At 32.4% G+C, this 22,272-nt stretch overlaps 2 protein-coding genes across 2 annotated transcripts; one reads left to right on the top strand and one right to left on the bottom strand.

Annotated features, from left to right (window-relative positions):
- Positions 1-15: 15 nt before the first annotated feature.
- Positions 16-7,019, bottom strand: Ctf4 (Chromosome transmission fidelity 4). The gene is made up of 16 exons (XM_090103028.1): positions 6,665-7,019; positions 6,286-6,529; positions 5,838-6,084; positions 5,524-5,639; positions 5,214-5,382; positions 4,778-4,906; positions 4,358-4,565; positions 3,606-3,788; positions 3,254-3,413; positions 2,828-2,954; positions 2,347-2,555; positions 2,049-2,147; positions 1,758-1,880; positions 1,172-1,492; positions 737-877; positions 16-572 (listed from the first exon to the last, which is right to left on the bottom strand). The coding sequence occupies exons 1-16, from the start codon at positions 6,739-6,741 to the stop codon at positions 318-320; spliced, it is 2,808 nt and encodes a 935-aa protein (XP_089959154.1). The 5' UTR covers positions 6,742-7,019; the 3' UTR covers positions 16-317.
- Positions 7,020-7,648: 629 nt separating this feature from the next.
- Cth (Cystathionine gamma-lyase) lies at positions 7,649-20,535 on the top strand. Its single transcript, XM_090103026.1, has 8 exons — positions 7,649-7,769; positions 8,306-8,458; positions 9,497-9,693; positions 10,211-10,301; positions 11,247-11,517; positions 16,060-16,212; positions 17,517-17,691; positions 19,908-20,535. The coding sequence occupies exons 2-8, from the start codon at positions 8,306-8,308 to the stop codon at positions 20,062-20,064; spliced, it is 1,197 nt and encodes a 398-aa protein (XP_089959152.1). The 5' UTR covers positions 7,649-7,769; the 3' UTR covers positions 20,065-20,535.
- Positions 20,536-22,272: the final 1,737 nt, after the last annotated feature.

Here is a 22,272-nt window from a genome sequence, read left to right as displayed (position 1 = left end):
ACCGCTTACTGCTATGTACATAAAGTGTAAAGTATAAATTAATTAAACAGTCATACCAATAAAAACTTTCATTTCCATTTATCCGTATCTAAAAAAAACAGCTAATTAACATGATAACACTTACGAGTTAATGTCACTCTCAAAAACATTACTTACTGATAAAAAAACATTTGCATATCATAGTTACAAACATACAATGTTATCATTTGACTTGCTTGCTCTTATTTGTAAAACCTCAAATATTCAAACAATAAATTCTTTCAGTTCTGTCAGACAACCTTTACGGATATTTTTGATACTCAAATTATAAATACCACTTAATTTTTCTTCTGGAAAGCAAAGGCACTGAGTTTGGATTGTTTTGGAGCATTCGTCACTGGTGTCTCTTCCATACTATCATCTAGTTTTCGCTTCTGACTATTCTCCGTGGGTTTACTTTGCGAACTCTTAAACATCCTTATACTTTGCCGAGTTAATTCAGAGGGCGTTAGTTCAGGATTCTGCTGTTCCAAAGCTGATTTGTTTCGTGAAAACCAATCTACGAATGTTTCCCCTTCTAACGGTTTTAGTGGCTGCAAGAAAATGATTCATATTTTTATAAAGCCTATTATTTGGATAGTTTAGCTTCATTTATGTTTAAATAAAATAATTGAATAAAAGAAATTTCCTCATACCAACATTAAAAAAATAAAAAATCTATTTACATATACTGTATAATGAAAACTTGTAAACTTACATCATCATTTTCAGTTTCGGCTGTGGAATGTACTTCCACTAAAGTACGTTCAGTTAAAGCAAGTGGACTTTGCACGGTTTTCGATGAATCCTGCTGCTTTTTGAATGGGTTCCGAGCACCGCCCGGTGATGATTTTATTGGCTATATGAAACAATTATCAATTGATTAAGAGCTTATTTAAAGCTGATTTTTTTCAAATAAATAAATAGTTAGATTTAAATTTAATTAACTCAAAAACATCTCAACCATTCAAAAAATTTAAAGAAAGAAGAAGCTACATTAAAATACTTATTAAATCACTGGATTTATTGATATATATCCCTCATAATTATGAAAGAAACTAACTACGGAATGTAATCAATCCCTAATAATTATGAAAGAAACTAACTACGTGTCTAGGTAACTTATAAAGAAAACAAACTTTGAAAAACTTACAACTGGTTTTATAGGTGTGACAGTTTCAACTTTCTTCTTAACGGTCTTTTGCGGCAAAATAAGACTAGCATTCAAATCCTGTTCCGTGCTTGTGACGTCATACGTTTCTTGGGTGTCTAATTCTTGGAAGTGCGAATTTTGAGCGACATTCAACCTGTCGGCATCTCGCTCCCACGTGTCGGCCAGATTGGACAATTTGTCGGCCAAATGCATTCGGCCAAGACGTGACGCGTATTTAGCGGCTAGTGGAAGGAGGCGGTCATCTTTGAGGAGCTCCATAAGTTCTAATGCTCTCTGTTCTATTTCGCTGCGACATGCAAGCTGAATAAAAAAAATATTGAAATTCATGAATTGATTTAAATCAATGCAAATCATCCATGTAAATAAAAATTTATCGCCAAATGGTTTGCGAAGCGTAAAACTCGAGAAGAGACCAATACGAACAATTCGGGTATTTTTTTTACATTAAAGAGGCAATAGAGCAGAACAACGTCTGCTACGGCAGGAAGTTTTGAATGTAATCTCTAATATCACTTATTGCAATTTGTATGCCCATAAGATATGTTTTTATGGAAAATCAACTTACAGCAAACAATTTGAGTGCAGTTTCTCTAGCAACTTTAACATCGACTTCAGAAGAAGTGTGCGCCCAGCGAACCAGTTGTTCTTCATACTGACTTTTTTCACTATCCAACTCGCATAAGGGGATCTGAAATAGATTTATAATAAACCTCATTCTTAGTTTTCACTTGTTTTTATAATATGCTTATTAGATAGCAAAATGTATGAGTGTATATTACTTATACTCACTTTTTAACGATACAAAAATATAGATAAATAAATATATTTAGAAAAACAAGAAATACTATATAGTCACTTGTATCGGTAATTCAGCTACAATCGGTTTCGGTGCAGTCAGTGGGAATGACGCGCCTCTGCACAATATAGCGCATACTTTTTGTGTTTGCTCATTTACCTACAAACAATAAATAACATAAAATATATAAATTTTCAATATAACGTATATTTAAGAGCAACTATAAAATAATGTTAAATGTGGGAAATCATAGTATTAATTTCCAAGTTAGTTTTAGATTCTCGTTTTTTTTTTTTAATAAGGAACCTGTTAAAATGCTGCAAACATACTACATATTTCTTTTCTTTCCAATACGCACCGAAACAATAAACCACGTGTCAGACAATCCCTTAGAATGGTTACTCGTATCGCATATCGGCATCCAAACTCCACTAGTGACGTCATACAATCTGACCAATCCCGTACTATCGCAAGTGCATGGTGACCCTACGTCTGATGTACCGAGCCAAGCTAGTTTGGACCCTGGTGTGAGCGGCATAAGGACTGTTTTGCTGCGTACTTGCCTACCTACAAATTATGATTTAGATACAATATTGCATTTTATTACCAAACTAATTATGTTATGGCTGTGGTTAGGGGCAGTTGTGACCACGTGGCCCACCCTTGATTTAAAAATAATTAAATCAAGGATTGGAAGAATTCATAATGGAAATATTTGACTGTTAAATTTACAATATAAACTAAACACAATTATAACCACATTTTTATTTATGTTATAATTTTCGATATGGAATTATTAATTAAATGCCTTACTACAATAAAAATTAAAGAGTTCTTACCATTGAATGCAATAATATCCATAGCTAGATGCTGATCAGACTGCCCAGGGTCAGTATGATGATACACCACAAATACTGTTGTGTTAAAACCTGCTAGAGCTACCACCGGACCTGATAATGATAGCACCTAAAATTTAAATATACCTTATTACAATGTATTGGCGCAATTTATTACTATATTTATTATTCTTGAACTAAAAATATATCACAACATATTATATTGGATAAAAATTAACGTAACTACTTTTCTTGTTAAATATTTGTTTATGTATAAAATGTACTGCTGTTAAAGTTTAACATACTGCACAACATTGACCATCATATTTATTTAAGCAGTTAATATGAACGCATGTTTAATATCTTAGTTATTTTTTTATTTTTTTGATGTATTCAATTTTAATAGACATATTAATAAATTATTATCACCTGTCTCTGAGTTCCCAAAGGTGTGAAGATTCTCAATAATCTCGCATTCGTAGCACAGGCAACAAGGCCAGCTGCCGACACACATAGTATTTCTTCAGTATCAGGTAAGGATACACTCCATTCCTTACTGCTACCCACTAGCGATATGCATACTAGTTTACTGGAAAAACATTTTATGTAAGATAGGTAGAAGTTACAATTAACAATTCATGTAATGTTGTAAAATAATTATTAGCCAAAAAATTACAGAAACAAGTGACATTCAACAAAAAAAAAATTTTGACAGGAAAAATCTAAAACCTACCTACATACTTGTAAAGAATGCAGTCCTTAGATATGACTAAAATCTTACCTAGGTGTTTCACATGCCAAAGCCAGTACATTACTAGATAGGCTGGCCATGGTATGATTCAAATAATTATTCAAATGTATTCCATGATGCAGGTTGGAATCATGGAATTCCACATCAATTGTGGATTCTCCATTTTCTCCAGAATGGCAGCGCACTATGCCTACATCATTCCAGCACATGTACCTGGAATACATAAGTAAATTTTATGATTTTACTATGTATCTGTTTTTCAATATAATTATCTGAAAATTTTATTTAAACTCACAAACTTGTGTCTAATCTTGATAATAATAGACAACTTCCCCAGCACTAAAAACTTACAAATACATAACAATGTTTTCAACATTTAATTAAATTGAAATAAACGGAAATTCAATTAAAACCTTACATTAAACCTGGGATTGCTTTTTTTTATGAATTACCTAGGAACAAAAACTCCTTCATTGCACTAAAATAAATATAAAATGAGGCAGGCAAAAGACAAAATATTAAAATTACTTTTGACGTGACAACGTCTTATAAATTGGTTTGCCGGGTGACACTTCAAGAAACTGCGTTACGCTCCGCTCACGTTATGCGCTCACAATGAGAGCGAGTGAGAGGCACGCGTCCCTTCCACTCGGGCATGGTTAGCCCGCCTAAGAGTTAAGCCGCCTAAGGTTGTCCCGTAAAACTTTCGCCCGTATGCCGACTTTACAGGTAACCAATTTTTTTTAAAACAGAGGTAAGAAACTCTAAAAGGTGACCCTTACCTATGTTCAAGGTGTGCAGGTGTAGATGAAGGTTGGAACGGAGGTTGCGGAGGAATAGTTGTCACCGCAGCAGCCACCGTCACTCGAGACTCTGGTCGAGAGTCCTCTATCAAACCGAGAGTTTCATTCTTTATCTTCTCCAGTGATATTGCATTGTCATCATCGCTTTCGTAGTTTTGGATTAGATCGTCGACAATTTCGTCGTTATCTGAAATTATTGTGTTGAATTTAGCAGTTTGTGAAATTTAATGAATGTGATTTATACTGAAGAATATTTACAGTATTATTTAAAAATAAAGCCTTTTCTAAATAACACACATACATTTTGACCAAAAAAGCACTTAATACACTTACTGCGCAAGATTTTAATGAAAAATCAGAAACATATTATATGTTTTTATGGTTATTTATATTCCTTACCATCCATTCTTTCTACTGTTTCAATATCCTCAGATTCTGCATCACCCAATTTCGAGCTATCTTTGCCATAACAATTAACTAGCATTCCCAGTTGACCAGCAACATCACAGTATACTAATACTCCATTACCTGTATAAAGGAATCAAATGTTCATGTTATTTGGAAGACATAGTTTTTTTAAATAGCTCCTATTTAATATTTCAAATCCGCAGCTATCTCAGAGGAAATACATATTACCAAATATTTTACAATTTGCATGATTATATTTTGTGTGTGTATTTTGTATGGAAAATTTTATGATTTTAAAGAATGTTGAGTTCTTTATATATTTACTAGATTTCTGCTCACGGCTTGACCAGTTGTTTAGTAGTTTAGTAGTTTTTATGTGAAAGAATAACAAACATTCATCCATCTATATTAGTAGTATAAGTTTTACCTTTAGGGCTCCAGGCCATAGAGGAAACATTATGCGAAGTAGGATGTTCAATAATTCCCATACATGTTCCAGTTTGCACTTCCCACACAGCTATCTGACCAGCCACTGTGCTACCAGCTAAATATTGTCCACATGGTGAAAATAAGCATTGAGATATTGCACATTTTATCTGCAAAAAAAGTGAGTTTAAATTAGAAAGGTTTTGTATTATAATTAGTGATAAGTGATTATGTAAGTATTAAGGAATTTTACATGTTGATGAAATATAGAAGTACATGTTTTAGGACAGTACAATAGTAATAAAACTTACTAAATTATGATTAAATGTCATTCTTTGACTCCAAGTATCACAATCTAATAAAATTATTTCTTTATTATTTGGATATGCTAGATGTTTTCCCTCAGTTGGCTCAAAATCCATTCGACCTATAAATAGAGTAATAACATTTGATTATATTCAACTCTATACAACTCTTTGATCTCAAGAGTTTGGAACTGGTTGATTTGAATTTTAAATCAGATTATACATGTAAATTATCAATATGTTAAAAATATACAAAATTATGTGTGCATTATTTCATTGTATTTTAAGCTATATCATAAAAAATATAACATTTCACTTACATAAAACCTTTGCTGCATAAAAAGTATTAATTTTAGGTACACATGAAACTTCTTTGACCATTTTCTGAGTATCTATATCCCAAACTCTCATAGCACCATCACCACAAGCAGTTGCTGCATATTTCATATGAGGACATATTGCTATACTCAAGACTGGGCCTTTGTGATCAGACATAACAAATAATGGTGCGCCACCCTCTAAGCTACAGATTTTGGCTTCCATGTTTTCTGAAGTACAGCCAAGGGCCTGAAATATAAAAGAAATTTAAGTATTTAGGTTAGCAATTTAACCCATTGAGCCCCGAACGGCCCGATCGGGATAGATTTTCTATTGTGTCTGTGATTCCGGGGCCTGATGGATTAAAATAAATTTATTAATTTTTGTTCTATTTTTTTCTAATCAAATTTATTCAATCTCAAAACAATATAGGTACTTGTCCGAACTTACTTCAATCTTAAGCGAAGACATAATCTGTGTAACTGGTGCAGTAAACCTCGTAATAATACCATCTTTATCAAACGCAGGAAATGTGTATGCCTGCACCGCATGATTATCTGTCGCGACATACAATCTCTTATCTTTGAAACACACTGCTAATGCACTTTCTCCAACACAATGTGATGTAGGATCATCATCTTCAATATCCACCCATACTCTTACATCTCCATCATGCCCACAAGTTATTATATGTCTGAAATAAGTTGTGAGAACTTGTACTACACATAAAGTTTGCAAAAAACACGCCCAGAATTTTAATTTGAATTCAAAGTAATTACACGAAATTAAATCAATTGGTTTACATAGGTATTTAATGAAAATACTATACCTGCCATCTTCACTGTAACACACATCAGTATGCCCCTCAGCATGTGCATAACGAAGCGGTTTGCTTTCAACTTTCATTTTAGAAACATATGATGTTCAAATCACTTATATAAATAAGATATTAATCCCATCAATGTTACAATAACTTTCAAAAATCTAGATACCTCAATTATAATTTATAATATTTTTATTGGAATAATTCATATAATTTTACGTCCATTAGTTTACACTAAAATTTACTGTTACAATTATTATGTATTCACTATTCAGGTTTGACGACAATAGTCATTAAATTATTAAAATATAAATAAGATTGTAAGAAAGGCAAAATTATATTCGCGGGAAAACTTATTTTGCCACTGTCAATGTCACATCACACACAACAAATGGTCACTATAAAAAATTAAGGCATTTACAGACGAAACTTAATGATTATATAAATAATTTTCTTCCTATTATTAACTACTGTGATTAACTACATCACAATATTTTATTTATAGATAATCCTAATTACTTTTTATTGTGTAGGACCTTTAATCACCAGCGATTTTTCGAGGTAAAATCCGATCTTAAGAAAAACATTTTTATTAAAAATATTTTATTTTAGACAGTACTTAAATAAGGTAAATATGTAAGTACTACATCATGTACCATACATTAAGCTGAAACTACTACCTACAATAACATTTTATTAAAAATTATCATTTATTAAAACCACATTAAAACACATGTACTCATGGTCATATTTGCGATTCTGAGATAATTTTCATGCCTATTTCCAAAAATTTCCCATCACGATGATAAAGCTTGGTGTTTAAAGTATTATTCAAGAATTAGTCATGAATCATAATAATAATTGGTTTATTTCACAACAATATCGCTTCCGTCGATTCTGCGATATCGTCTGTTGCAGCTGTTGTCTGTATATAAAACACTTGTCAGTTTTGTCACTTTTCAGTTTAATCCACAGAGCAAGTAATATAGTAGTTTAATCGGGCTTAGTGGAGGTCGGAGTGTGGTAGTTACTTGAGTAATCGTGGGTGTATTAAATTTCGTATTTGAGGTTAAACTACCGGTGTGTCTTAAAAATAATATAATATATTGAGGTAAGATTTTAATTAAAGATTTAGTTAATTATTTTATTTAATATTTATTTTTTCATTTATCTTTCTATTTAAAAATATTTATTTTCGCATCTTTAATAAATTCGATTGGTAATGAAACAACCAAGTCATGGTCATTTTTTTAACTTATAATATTAGCGTTACTATACAATATTGGAAACCAATATCGCGAATAAATATTCTTCTTTAATTACTTAAAAAAATTTTAGGTCTTGTGAAATTGTGACTGTTCTCTTGAATATAATTAACTAATTCAATACAAATTATTTTTTAAAACAGCTGTTGCACACATTTTCACAATGAAAATGCAGAGTGAAGACTGACTGTTGAAGTCACCGATACCTACGTAAATAATCATAATTTTAAAAATGTTCAATATTCACTTAACTTATAACTTAACCCCGTTATCCCCCATGCAGACGTTTCTTAAAAATTTTTAACTTGTAAAAGATTGAGAGGTCTAAAGAATAAATTAAAAAAATATATACATTATAAAATAGACAATGAATATTTTGTAGATGGGTGATCACGGTTTTCTGGAGCAAAAACCCGGCTTTGCTACTATTGCAATTCATGCGGGTACAAATCCTGACAGATGGCAATCAAATGCTGTGGTGACACCAATCGTAACATCGACCACCTTCAAACAATCGGGACCTGCTGAATATGAGGTAAGGAAGTGCTTGATTGCCGATAGCGAACAATGAAGTACTTAGGTACCGTACCTACTTCCGATTGTAAAAAGAAAAGTGCTATAAAAAAGAGATAAAAGTTATCAAAGCGATTTAAAACACGATTTAAAATACATTATTTAGTACGTAGGTAATTTGACGGTACATTGTTGTGATAATGCGAAGTAGTTAAAAGAATTACTTTCTAGAGAGGTAATAAAATTATCGATGTTTTCACCTGGTGTTTCTGCCAAAATCAGTTTCCTAGAATTCCGAGTCCCGTTGGCTGACCGGTTCCATAATTATTCATTGCGATGGTGGATGTTTGAGTATGAATGTGCGAAATTTGCAATTTTTTAAATTTCAATCTTGTTCTCGTTATTTTTTATAGCAGGTAACTGAGAAGTATCAACAATTGCATCATACCTACCTATATTGCCTACTGTTCCTATATTTTGAAAATGTCTTTGGAAATGTTATTTTTGATTAAGTATAGGTACTCATACTGCAAACAAAAAAGGCATCTTTACAATTCTCTTCAATTCTCTGGATTCTTCGATTTAAAGGCTAAAATCGAGAAAGAGTTATTCAAATTTAACGGTTTTCTATTTTTTTATAAATAATTCTCAAAATTGACTAGCACGCTGGGTATATAGGTCAATCAATTCTAGCTCTCGAGCACCTAGCTAAGTTGAAATATGATCTCGTTTTCTCAACCGGCTTTCCTTTTACCTCGTATAAATTAATGAAAACTAAGGAATAGAAAAACGACAATACGTACGTATTTATACCTGATTAATCAATATATTAACAACACTGAAAATCATAATAAACACGGTAAAAATATACGATCATAACTTAGGTCTTAGACGATTGCCTACATGAAAGTTATTAAAATACCTAAATAGGCAGTCGTGTTCACAGTTCACACACACAGCTTCTACCTTTGTTTTACGCACTTTTATCATTTCAACGTTTTTTTTTTCTTTTTCCAAATGAAATTTCGATTTTGTACATGATCAAGGGGTTTCATTTTAGAAGTTCGACTATAGCAGATCAGGTAACCCAACGAGGAATTCCCTAGAAGAATGCTTAGCTGCTTTGGATGGTGGCAAGCATGCATTAGCCTTCGCTTCTGGGCTCGGAGCGATCACAACCATCGCGTCGTTGTTGAGCCAAGGCGACCACATTCTGTCCTGTGACGATGTGTATGGAGGAACTAATAGACTCTTTAGGTATTTACGATTGTTCTTGATATTTTGATGTAATGTGAATTGTTTGATGCGTTTTTCTCTATAATGATGACTTTTCAAGAAAAGAGTTGGAAATCAGAGATCGAAAAGGGCTTTGATGTTTCATAATAATACATACAATCTAGTCTTCCCTGAAGATAAAAATATGCCTATATTTTTTATTAGTGTGGGGAACGACTCTCGGGAGATATACTTACTGCAAAAGCGCTAGCAAAAAATCTAGAATATTTTTACCTTAATTAAATAATACCTACCCTTGATTCTTGAATATACAATAGCCCAATAGTCATAAATAATAACGTTCTAATCTTAAGATATATCCAATATCTACATCAATTATAAATTGCGTTTACTGCAGTTAAAATGTATGCCTATGAATAAAAGTTAGAACGCATTTATTTGTATGGATGATTAATTATTTCACCAATGTCGTAGTAAATTCCGTTTGTAAGCAATAAATATTCATAAGTGGAAATTAACCTTTTTGTTTTGTTTATAGTCACGTCCTGCGAAGACTGGGCATAGAAATATCGTTCGTTGATTTCACTGATATTGAGGAAGTAAAGAAAGGATTGCAAAAGAATACAAAGGTAAGTTTTTTGGTCAACTTACTTTTGGCTTACCTTTCCTTTTGCATACATGTGGGGTTTTTCCCACTATTAAAACAATACATATTTGCTTAAAATAAAATAACATAAGTATGATGTTAATTAGTGCATAATTTAACACAAAGGTCATATTTTAAGCGTGTCAATAATCAATATACTGAAACAAAAACAAAAGCGCACACAACAACAAAGAAAGCATTCTTGTAAACTTGTTTAATTTATCTCTTATCGTTATTTTGTAAACTTTAAACGATAACATATTATTATTTCGTCATATTTTAAATGTAAATAAAGATGTTATGAAGGTTTAAGTTGAGAGAAACGATAAAGAAAAATCATTGGTGTTGTTGAAAACAATCAACAAGCAATCGAGATACATTCGATATGCGGCTTACATGTGGTATTAAAGAATCATTGATAAAATGATTGGGTGTATTACAAACATTATTATCTTGTATCAATCAAACCAAGATATGCAAGATATGCACTTTTAGAAACGGCTTAGTGCCGCTTTTCGAATCTTGGTTAAAACTATATCGTGTAATGTAGTAATTGTTTAGTACCTAACTACCTAAATTTAAAAATATGTCATATATTTAAATATTAAAGAACCGCCCTTTAAGGTCTAAACAAATAAAAATTGTTTATAGATGTTCGTATGTCATGTCACATCACACATGTGTGATATACAAAATGCGCTAATTAAGGCTAAAAAAATGGTGCCAATGCCAATCTTATGTTTGTTGTAAATAATCTACGCCCTCCATAATAGGTAGGTATCTAATATGAAGATGGTTTATTTATGGAACCAGAAATCATGTTATTTGTCACGGACAGGAAAACTTTCCACACTTACAGAAGAACGTAATTCCCTGTATGTATTATAATTATTTACATACCTCTTTTAACACATATATTATCTCTCAGATGCTATGGATAGAAACGCCGACAAACCCGCTCCTCAAAGTGATAGATTTGGAAGTAGTAACAAAACTAGCGAAGAGTTATAGCCAGGATATTATTGTGGTGGTAGATAACACCTTCCTTACACCATATTTACAAAGGCCCTTCGACTTTGGCGCAGATATCGTTATGTATTCATTAACTAAATACATGAATGGCCACTCCGATGTTATCATGGGCGCGGCTGTTGTCAACGACGATGATTTGGAGAAGAGACTACGTTTTCTACAGAAATGTAAGTATTTTTTGTAGATCATCTTGTATAGCTAATTTGAAAATTCATCAATAGTGATAGGTTTGTTTGATAACAGATAATATGTACTAGACATCCATCGATAACATCAGAATGTTATCGATTTTTATATATCTACGTAATTAGGTAGATACCTATGCCATCAACGTCTTTATTTTTCGTTGCTAAAAACCTCGACGAATACCTATGTATTCTAGTAATACATGTGTGTTAAATCAAAATTTAGGATGTTTTTTTGGTAAATTGTCGACATGGTACGCTTTTGCAGAGCATTGGAAATATTCACTATATAATTCTGAAATATGAAATGCCGTCTATTGACTTATCTTTTGCAGACGTAGGATAAAAAATTTAAAGACGTCGTAAAAATATATCCTTATCTCACCTTGTAATTAGTTATATTATGATGTATGCCAATAATATGATGGTCTGTGACCCCTTATTTATTAAGATTTCATTGTTTTATTTTGATTGTTTTAATCAATAGTTTGCACTTGACTGCGGTCAAGTTTATTTCGATTAATGAACGAAAGCAATGACCAATCAATATCAATTTTAAGTCAAGAAGCTTCTTGATTTAAGCAGATTGGTGATTATGTACCTAAGTAGGCACTAAATAAAACATGATTTGATTCTGGTTTATTAGATTCGCATAATATGGCTTGAATATTAAAATATTTGAGATAGCATGTTTAGTAAGGTGTTAAATTTTATCATTTCAAATTATTTAAATTAGAAAAAATACCTATATCTACACTTTATGGACTTATGGACAGATTATTTATTTAATATTGCCTACGGATTTACTTTTTGCCATACAGAAGGTTATAATTAATAATATTAAACGGCCTTAAGGTGTCAAAGTAATGATGTAGTAACAAACAAACATAAAGACAATTATTGATTGCCTTACAAAAACTTTTATTTATGGCAATCATTAGCGATTACTGCAAATAACGTCATTATAGGTATCGTAATTTATTCTAGTAACTTGTAATATTAATAATAATGGTAGGCTACAGGGATAAATACACCTGATTAGAACTAAATTTGGCATAATGCCTAAGAAATTTTCAAAAAATATCATTGAGGTAAGTAACTACTATGTAACTATGAAAAATATAAATATTCATATAGCGATCGCGTGTCGTAACACCTAGCTTTGGCAAACCGAGAACCTACTTGAACAATCGAATTTCTTCTCTTCTCTTTCTACTGTTTCAGTTTTATGTGACTTAGAAGGGACACCCAATTAGGTACTTATTACACTTACCTATGATAGGTATAACGATGAAGTACTCACGTAAAAACTGCTTCATTTATTAGTTACTTATACCTAAACAAGCTCATGCGAAAATTTATAGAAATAATATATTTACAAGAGAAAATTTCAGATAATCTCATTAGGGAATAATAAAGTGAAAAACACTCAACCAATTTTAAAAATTCTTTGGAATTTTACATTAGGTAACTGCGAGAAAGGTGAACGAGTTTAAAACTCATTTTAGGGAGAAATAAATATGAGTTTGAAAATAATCATAGGATAAATAATTCTATCCCAATAATAATATTTAATGTAAGTTATTTCTTTCAATTCTAAACGGCAACAGATATAGATCATATCACAGATTACTAAATATGTAGTTACTATAATATCATCAAACATAATATAGGAACATAGGAACCTAGTTAGTCAAACTGGTATATGTAAGCTTTGTTATCTTTGTTATGAAATAATCTCGCCGCTATCTCTATTTATATTATGAATTATCATTGTTACAATTAGTATACAATTTTGTATTATCTTAGGAGCAATACAATTTTAACTCGTCCAACTACTGTCATTATCACAGACCGACCTTGGAATGCGAATATTTTTGGCAAAGATCTTACGTCATTATTACTTAGGCCGACAACACACGCTCGTAGCATGATTGCGGGTACCTATGGGATAACAAATTTAAACTCATATGGGCCCCCTTCACAATGGGCATCGTTGGGCTAGAGGCAATCACCATAGTGTAGAGAGCATAAATATCCAGGATCGGCCGCCATTGTAGATATCGCCGTAATGGCCGCAAACATCGACGATCATTTGTTGGGCCAACGCTGCCCAATGTTTAAAGAGCACAATATAGAATGTTAGGTAAAGTCAAAAGATGGGTAAAAGCTATGTTAAATCCATTTATTTAGTGTTTACGTGATTACAAAAATTCGCAAATGAATTTAATAGACCGTATTTAAATTTAGTATGAGTGAGGCCTCCCAGATTGTCAAGCATTTATTGACAACCTAACTTGACAACTTTAAAGGATTACATTACAAGGATTATATTTTTATCCTTGGCTCGTGTATTCACTATTCTTTCTTATTGTTATTTCATACCGTGCGTTTTGGAACAGATAACATTATAACGTGGGAGTTCAATCTATGTTTATAAATAGGGATAAGTTTATTTTTGTCTTGCTATTAGATAAATATCTGCGAAGTGCGAATAGAGATATTTATAGAAAGATTTAATAGTCTAGTCATCTTGTAATTTGATCTGGAAAGTTTCCGACAGTTTTAAAATAGATGATTCTATGTGAAAACATGTTTTTTACATTATGATCTTGATGCGGGAGGAAAATGTTTACATTAAACTAAAAAATATCTCCAATGGTACTAACTTACCTATATTTGAGCTTTTTTTCAAAAGCAGGTACCGACCATAGCTCATAGGAAAAAATAAATAAAAAATGTAACAATGTAGTTAGGTACATGTGCCATGGGCTTATAGATATGTCGTGGTCATATCGTAGATTTGATCATTTCATGATATGAGTGGCCATTTCACGAAATGGTCGCATATCGTGAAATGGCCAACATAGTTTGATCAGATCGTTAAATCGTCAACGTTTCACGATTTGGTCATCCACATTTGGCCAGATCGTATAAAATATAAAGAGTCCATAAAATATTAAAAAAATTCAGAATAACTATATTCTAAAAACTTGTTTAATGTCATTACAGTTAGTGCCGCGGCAGCGGCCGGCGAATGCCAGAAGCGAATCGTTTTTGCAATAGAAAACAGTTAGGTTAGGTTAGGTTAGACTTTGATAAACAACGCACGAGCCGAGCGAGCAAAGCGAGCGTGCCGCGGCAGCGGCCGGCGAGTGCCAGAAGCGGATCGCTTTTTAAAAAACAAACAATTATAATAATATAGTAGTAGTTTCTTAAATTATTTTATTTAAGTCGCATTTTTTCTTAAATACATATAAGATATCCACATTTTCCATAGTACTCGTACCTCTTCGTCGTAAATTCTTTGCTATGACTTTCTTCATAATATTGTTATTAAACGAATTATGAAGTTTTTAACTGCGAATAATTTAATTTTCGCCAGCGGCCGCCATCTTATCACATAAACACAGAGCTTGCAGCGCCTCTACCAACGATTAATGTAACTATTTTACGATATGATCAAATAATTTTGATCATTTCATGAAAAAACCGTGCGTTAATTGGCCATATCGTGAAACGATTTCTTATCATTGATGTGCCCAAACCACATCATGATGTGGCCAAACTAAATTGGCCATTTCACGATATGCGACCATTTCGTGAAATGGCCACTCATATCATGAAATGATCAAATCTACGATATGACCACGACAGATAGATAATTGGGCCAAGATTTTCGCTAGAGGTATGAAATTACATCGTATAAGGTTTCACACACCAGATGCTCAGCCTTGTGGCTCGTTCAACTAATAAAATTACAGTTTGTCTTACATTAAATTTCTGTAAACCAAGGTTATTCAAAATCCAACACAACATTTATCTACTTATGCTCATATGTTAAAATTTATTTTTGTAAAAATATGAAAATAAACAAAAAATATCTTTCTGTCTGGAGAATTTTTTCATCTTCTTGTTACTTACCTACAAATTTTCAAATCGCCACTACAAAATTAGATTCTATAATATAAAATTATTTCCCTTTTATTAACATCAAAAAAATTATTTACTTACTTAAGTATATTTTTATAAAAAAATTTTTGCCCTTAAAACAATAAGAATTTCATAAATGGATTCATTAACACCTTAACAAAAAGCAAATTTTCCGATCTTAGAAACATTGGTATTTACTATTTACTTATCAATCCATAAATAATATGACATCGATAATTTAATATTAATACGTAAGTACCTACTACCGTTGTATTTGGGGAGTAATAAATTATTTTGTTTTTAATACAATGATATTACGTAAAAAGATTTTTTGGGTGTTTTGGGTAGTTTTTTATACTTATTAAATATTTTTCGCGAATGATAAGATTCCTGATACTTCTTTCTCTCAAGAAACGGCCGCGGCGGTTAGGTCTAAATAAAATTTGGCACCTGTGTACATTGTATTGTGACACTTAGCACATAATAAATAGTGATAGATAAATTATACATAATCTGAATTTTCTAAGGCGATAGTCTATTGTTACCGTATAATTCATTACCACATGTATGTACAATAAAATATTTTTCCAGCAATGGGTATAGTCCCGTCACCAATGGACTGCTACTTAGTCAGCAGGAGTTTGAAGACCCTCGCCGTTCGGATGGAACAACACAAGAAATCATCTTTAATTATTGCGCAGTGGCTGTATGAACATCCTAAAATTGTTGACGTTTTACATCCTGGTGAGAAAAACTTTAATAAATTAATTTTATTGTTTATAAAATATTAAATAGTAAGGATTACTTGGGGTATGCTAATTATTCGCTAATATTTTAGTAAAATAGTAAAAATAGTTTGCCAGTGTCATCACAGATTAGAGAATAGTTACTTCGTAACAGATACATCACTCCCATACAAAAGCTAAAATACCTACGCTATATTTACCTACAAAATGCGCCGCAACTCGGCTGCAATAAGAAATGTACTCTACGAACACGCACCGAGAAGAGATTTTCCCGCGCACGCCGCGTGATTGCGTCATCAAACGAAAACTTTAGGGTTGTACCGAGCGCGTAAATTAAACACAGAGTTGCTGAAACACTTAATTTTTTATTTTTTATTATATTTGTTACATTATACAATAAAAAAATGAAATCTTATTGATAGTAGTTGTTTCCTTCGGTTTCACCCGCGTGGATCCGCTATATGTGTCTCCTGGATAAAAAATAGCCTGTTCCTGTTTAGGCAATTGAAAAAAAGACAATTCCTTGTTATTCACTCTTGAACTCCGACACCCGTCCACATCACAATAACCGGGCATCTTGGTAGCGAGCGCGGGAAACGTGACGCGGCCCGCGGGTGTGCAGTCTCGCGTGTGCCAAGTGCCAACCAACTGCCGCTTGGGTCGGTACCATAGACTATATACTTAATACAGAGAGTCGGTACCGACCTACTGTGCGGTAGGCACTTATAGCGCGACCTTGAGCGAGTGACGGAGGCCTGGTGTCATGTCGTATACCAGGTACCTAAGTCCTAACACATTATTATATTATTAATAATGCTCATTTATTTTTTGGAAAAAGTGTATATATTTTTTTTTATATTCGATGCCGAAAATGATTATTTCAATAGGTACCTAACTGATAAATTGACACGATATATAGGAACGATGCATTGTCTTCGCTCCATTAAATGCCCGCATTGTATCGCTGATTGTTTCAGATTTCGTAGAAAATGAGAGTACACTAACTTTAATATGAATATTCATACTAAATCACTTACTGTAAACAATATTATTATCTCATTACCAATTTTAATGTAAAACATGAACTCCGTAACAATTAAATTTTGCACGCGGTTACGAATTTAAACTCACGTAGATGAAAGTATGAATAATATTGAATATTAAATATCAGTTTTGACGCATTTAATTTTCACAGCCGGAGACCATTAAAAATATCTCAAAAAATGCGGATATTTTATTTGTAGGATATAATAAAAAAAGACTAGTCTTAATAGATAATTATGTAGGTATATTCTATTTCAGGTCTACCTTCTCATCCACAGTACAAAATCTCACAAAAACAAATGACAGGACATTCTGGAACGTTCAGTTTCAAGCACATCGGAGATCTGAAGGAATCTAAGACTTTCCTCACTTCCTTGAAATTATTCACACTTGCCGAGAGTCTGGGTGGATACGAAAGTTTAGCTGAATTACCGTAAGTAATAAGTATAATTTATTTAGAATTTAAAATGTGCAAATTGCACATAAAATAATAAGATCGTGTTAGTTACACAAATTATGGCTGAAGAGGGGTTGAAGGCATTTTAATAATTTTGGATTAGGTATTGGAGTCGTATATAGCTTGGATTCAGATAACAACTTTTTAAAATTTGTATACCTGAATTATAAAAAAACGAGTTCAAAGTTCAAGAATCACAAATCAAATCATTTCAAATAATAAAAAAAAAATGTTGTGTGGTTTTATGAAACCACGGTAAAAGTGAAACTGTTCGAAAAGTTCCGAACACTGCTTTGTGTAGCGCATGTCGCGTGAAGGTCGGCTGCCGAGTAGGTATACCTACTCGGCAGCCGCGATACACGCGACATGCGCTACACAGACTACAAAGTTTGAGACGATGTAATAAAAGTTTCACTTTAAAACACAGAAAAATGTACTATTTAAGCGGAGTAAGAAGTGCATATTAATGAATTGCATCATTTGCATACAATGAAATTGAATCGTAGTTGCCATGGTACTGTGCAAGTTTACGTATGAGTACGTTATATTATAGCATTATAAATGAGAGGATTCGAATAACTATGGACACTCTAAAAGAAGATGGTAGTAATAGTCCCAGGTAACATATTAATAAAATTAGTAATACTATTTTTGACAGAAGCTGTAGAATAATAAGTGCAGTATTATTAAGTATTCAATCACAAAAAAAAAACGCGAACGCGAAACACATAATAAATATAAAATATGAAAACTTGAGCGATATCAAGGGACATCCGGATGGAACGAAGTGTTAAATTAGAGAGTCTGTCTCTCTCTAACTTAACACTTCGTGGAGACCACGCGCACGCCGCACGGCTTACAACTCTAGCAAAAAGTGTCGTGACAACTTTTTGTAAGAATTTTTTCCGTCCAGCCCCCTTTCACAACGCGCGATAAAGAACTTCGTTCCAACAAAAAAATTTATGTTCTAACATAGCATTGACTATATGTGAAATGAAGACCTTCGGGCTTCGACACTCAGGAGTAAAGTTCCTCATGGAACGATTTTTAACCCGTGATTCCCGAAAGTAGGTACCTAGCTTCAAGAAAACTCCAATCTTTAAAATTATTGCAATACATAAATACTTACATAGGTACATTTCAAATTTTAATACTTATAATATTTCTATGTTGTATAAATGAAACAAATGAATAAAAAAAATGGATTCGACATGGTAACAAGATGTTGCTACCCACTCAATTGCGTCTATTGCTATAATTTACATCTTGTTGTGCCATTCAAGGAACGTCGGTTTAAAACGTTTTAAAAATTTCATTTACATTTAGGTAGGCCTTTTATGTTTGCTATAGAAACATTTAAAAAATTACCATACTGCGTATTAGATTATTAATTTAGTGGTTATTGAATAAAAAAGCTGTTCTTATTACATTACAATATTAATAAATCATAATTCATTAGTTTTTGTAACTTTAATGAAAATAAAATAAATAATTTAACACGCAAAAAATATTCATAATATTCAATAGCTACAATGCATTATTATGGTGAGAAACCTCTATGTAAACATTTCAGCGTTGATTGATTTTAATTACACCTCTAGGAAAACCATGACACACCACAGTATAACCATTAACCAATGATAAGCAATCTATACGAGAATTATCCTTCGAGGACTTATTGCGTCATCCTTTATTACGTATAGTGAGCATTATATTGCAAATTCTACCAGCTGGCAATGACGTGTTAGAGGAAAACTTGTTCGTCATTATATTCGCAATAGAAAAACATGATGCAATAGTTCTGTGGATTTACATATCTCGCATTTGTGGGCGTGTCGGGCTGTGGCTAAATTTGTTTTTGCATGCTTCTTGTGGCTAAGTTTTATGCTATAGCAAATTTCATCCAGATGCGATCAGCCATTTCTCAATGTCAACCTAACGAACATAAAATTTCACATTTCCATAGGTACTTTAGCTATAAAATATGCTAAAAGGTAATGTGAAATAAACTAAATAGATATTATATTTAATTTGTTATAACTCATAACATTGCTCATTAATGATTCTTTTAATTTAATTTATACGAATCGCTTCAAGAATATATACTATAGTACAAACAAATGGGTTATTATTAGCACCGATATCTCCTGTTTTCTAATTGAAAATATTAATTAACCGTTTTTAATTTTCAGTTCTCTCATGACGCATGCATCTGTGCCCGAGGACCAGAGAGCAAAACTGGGAATTACTGACAACCTAGTCAGACTTTCAGTTGGCTTAGAAGATGTAGGAGATTTGATTAAGGATCTTGACCAAGCCATCAACAAAGCTTTTGATCTAAAGAATTAAATAATTTTATAAGACATATTTAATCATTTCTGAATAATGTATCACAATTTTATTTAGTATTTATTTTGTCCGTTTCATTTTTTAATTTTGTTATGTAAATGTAATGGTGGAATGTGATCATTTTACACAAATTAATAGAATATTTAAAATGGAGTTCCTATATTTTATATAATTATATTTGAATGCATGTAAATTGTAAACTGTAGGTAAATACTTTCAACAATCTTGAACCAGACCTTTCTTCGTATTTACAAAGCATTTACGCTATTATTGTGTTAATGAAGTATTTTTATACAAAAACATTTGCATAGATAAGCGGGTGGGTTGGGTTAAACATGTGCATTTTTAGGATAATTAAATGAATATCATTTCCACTTTCGACGGCTCTGACAATTTCATAGTGTTTGTTGAATTTTTATTTTATCCATACGAGCGATACATAGTATCGAAATTAAATAATTTTGTTAACTATTTTGTTTCTTTACTCGACCCCAGTCCCCACATCAGTGTGTATTTGATAGTATAGGTACTAGGTAAGAATTAATTTAATACGCCCGCTGCTTCGCCCGCTTCATCGAAAACCTAATAAATTATATACCTTCCTCTTGAATCACTCTAGTTACCACATACCTATCTATTAAAAAACCGCATCAAAGTCCGTTGCGTAGTTTAAAAAATTTAAACATACATAGTTAGGTTAGGTTAGAAATTATAATGTTGCATGTAAGTTTGTTATTTCTTCACGCGAAAACCACTGAACGGATTTTGATGAACGATACTTGGGAGAGATGTAGGCTACATCATGTAGCTGTAGAATTATTGTTTGTGTCTGCAGCAGACTGTTAGTTCGCAAGGGAAACTACCCGCCACGGCTATTATAGTAAATGAATATTCCTCTTGGACAATAATCATCGTAATTTGTTTTTTAACTGATGTCAATTGTCAATTGAGATGTATTTAGTGAATTTAGCCAATTAACCGCCAGTTTCTGAATTGAGACAATTCTTCTAGCCAGAGGCGTATCTCCTGCCGTATTAATAATACGGCCCTACGGGGCCCCCCGGGGAAAGGGGATACCACCTTATAATACTAATTAATATCATAAAAAAGCTTTAACCTTTTGACCGCCAGAGCAAAAACGCATCGCCGTGCCCTCCACGCCAAGCCACAAATTCAATGAGATAACCTTGAAAATAGTAGGGAGTCCAAAATGTTATCGATAAACATAATAATTCACGTCTGAATATTTGAATAAACAGCTTATAACACAAAAATAATATTTATTTAACCTCATCTCCTACTGTAAAAACTTAAGACCACATTTATAGCAACTATCAACAAAAAATATGAACCTTTTGAGATACAAAAATACATATAAAATTGCAGCAAGTAACAGCACTATTCTCTATCAGTTACGCCCCATTGGCATGTATACATGCCAATGGCGCGGGCAACCATCCTTTTTTTTATAATCTCTCGCTTCTGATTAGGGATGTGTAGCTGTATATTATTATAACTTATCGAGTTTATTTATTAAGTTTATATGAACTATAGGTATTATTGAGGAGTGTTTATTTGTAAATATCAAAACAACTATTACCTTTAAATAAAGGGAATTGCATTAAAACTACATATTTATTTTCCAATCATTTAGTTTAATACTTGAGTTATTACAAATACTAATTATATGTAGGTACCTATTTAGGTCAATTACCATATTTTGATATGACATAGCGACAATTTGTATCATAAGAATATTCTAATAAAGGCACTGATTAGACTTATTAGGTAATAAATTTTGAAAACTGCTCGCTCACTCGCCTGCTACTCGATAAAATATTTTTACAACTTTCCGCACTTAACAACACGGCACGCGCTTACGACGTCACCAGTCCGACATCTATTCATGTCAATGGCGCAGAAGGGATTGCATATCGATACTGTGCTAGGGATGCGCATGATTGGCGAAAAGGAAAATATTCAAATCAACAATATCCACAATATAGACAATATGGTATTATACCAAAGAATGTAGTATTTACCTTTTTTCTCAGTGACTAAGCTTATACAGGGTTACTTGTAAAACACCAGCAACCTCGCAGGACAAGATAGCTAACATCATAAGTAACAACATTTGTTCTACGACTTTTGGCATAACGCAATAAATTATTTTTAAATGATTTTTTAAACTTTTATTGTACTCTCCTT

Source organism: Colias eurytheme, chromosome 6, assembly GCF_061535395.1.
Source record: "Colias eurytheme isolate Ceu_HAF_F1 chromosome 6, ilColEury1 Martin Lab GWU primary, whole genome shotgun sequence".
NCBI classification, from domain to species: Eukaryota; Metazoa; Arthropoda; class Insecta; order Lepidoptera; family Pieridae; genus Colias; species Colias eurytheme.
Note: the sequence above shows the minus strand (reverse complement) of the source record. Positions and strands in the feature narration are given on the sequence as shown.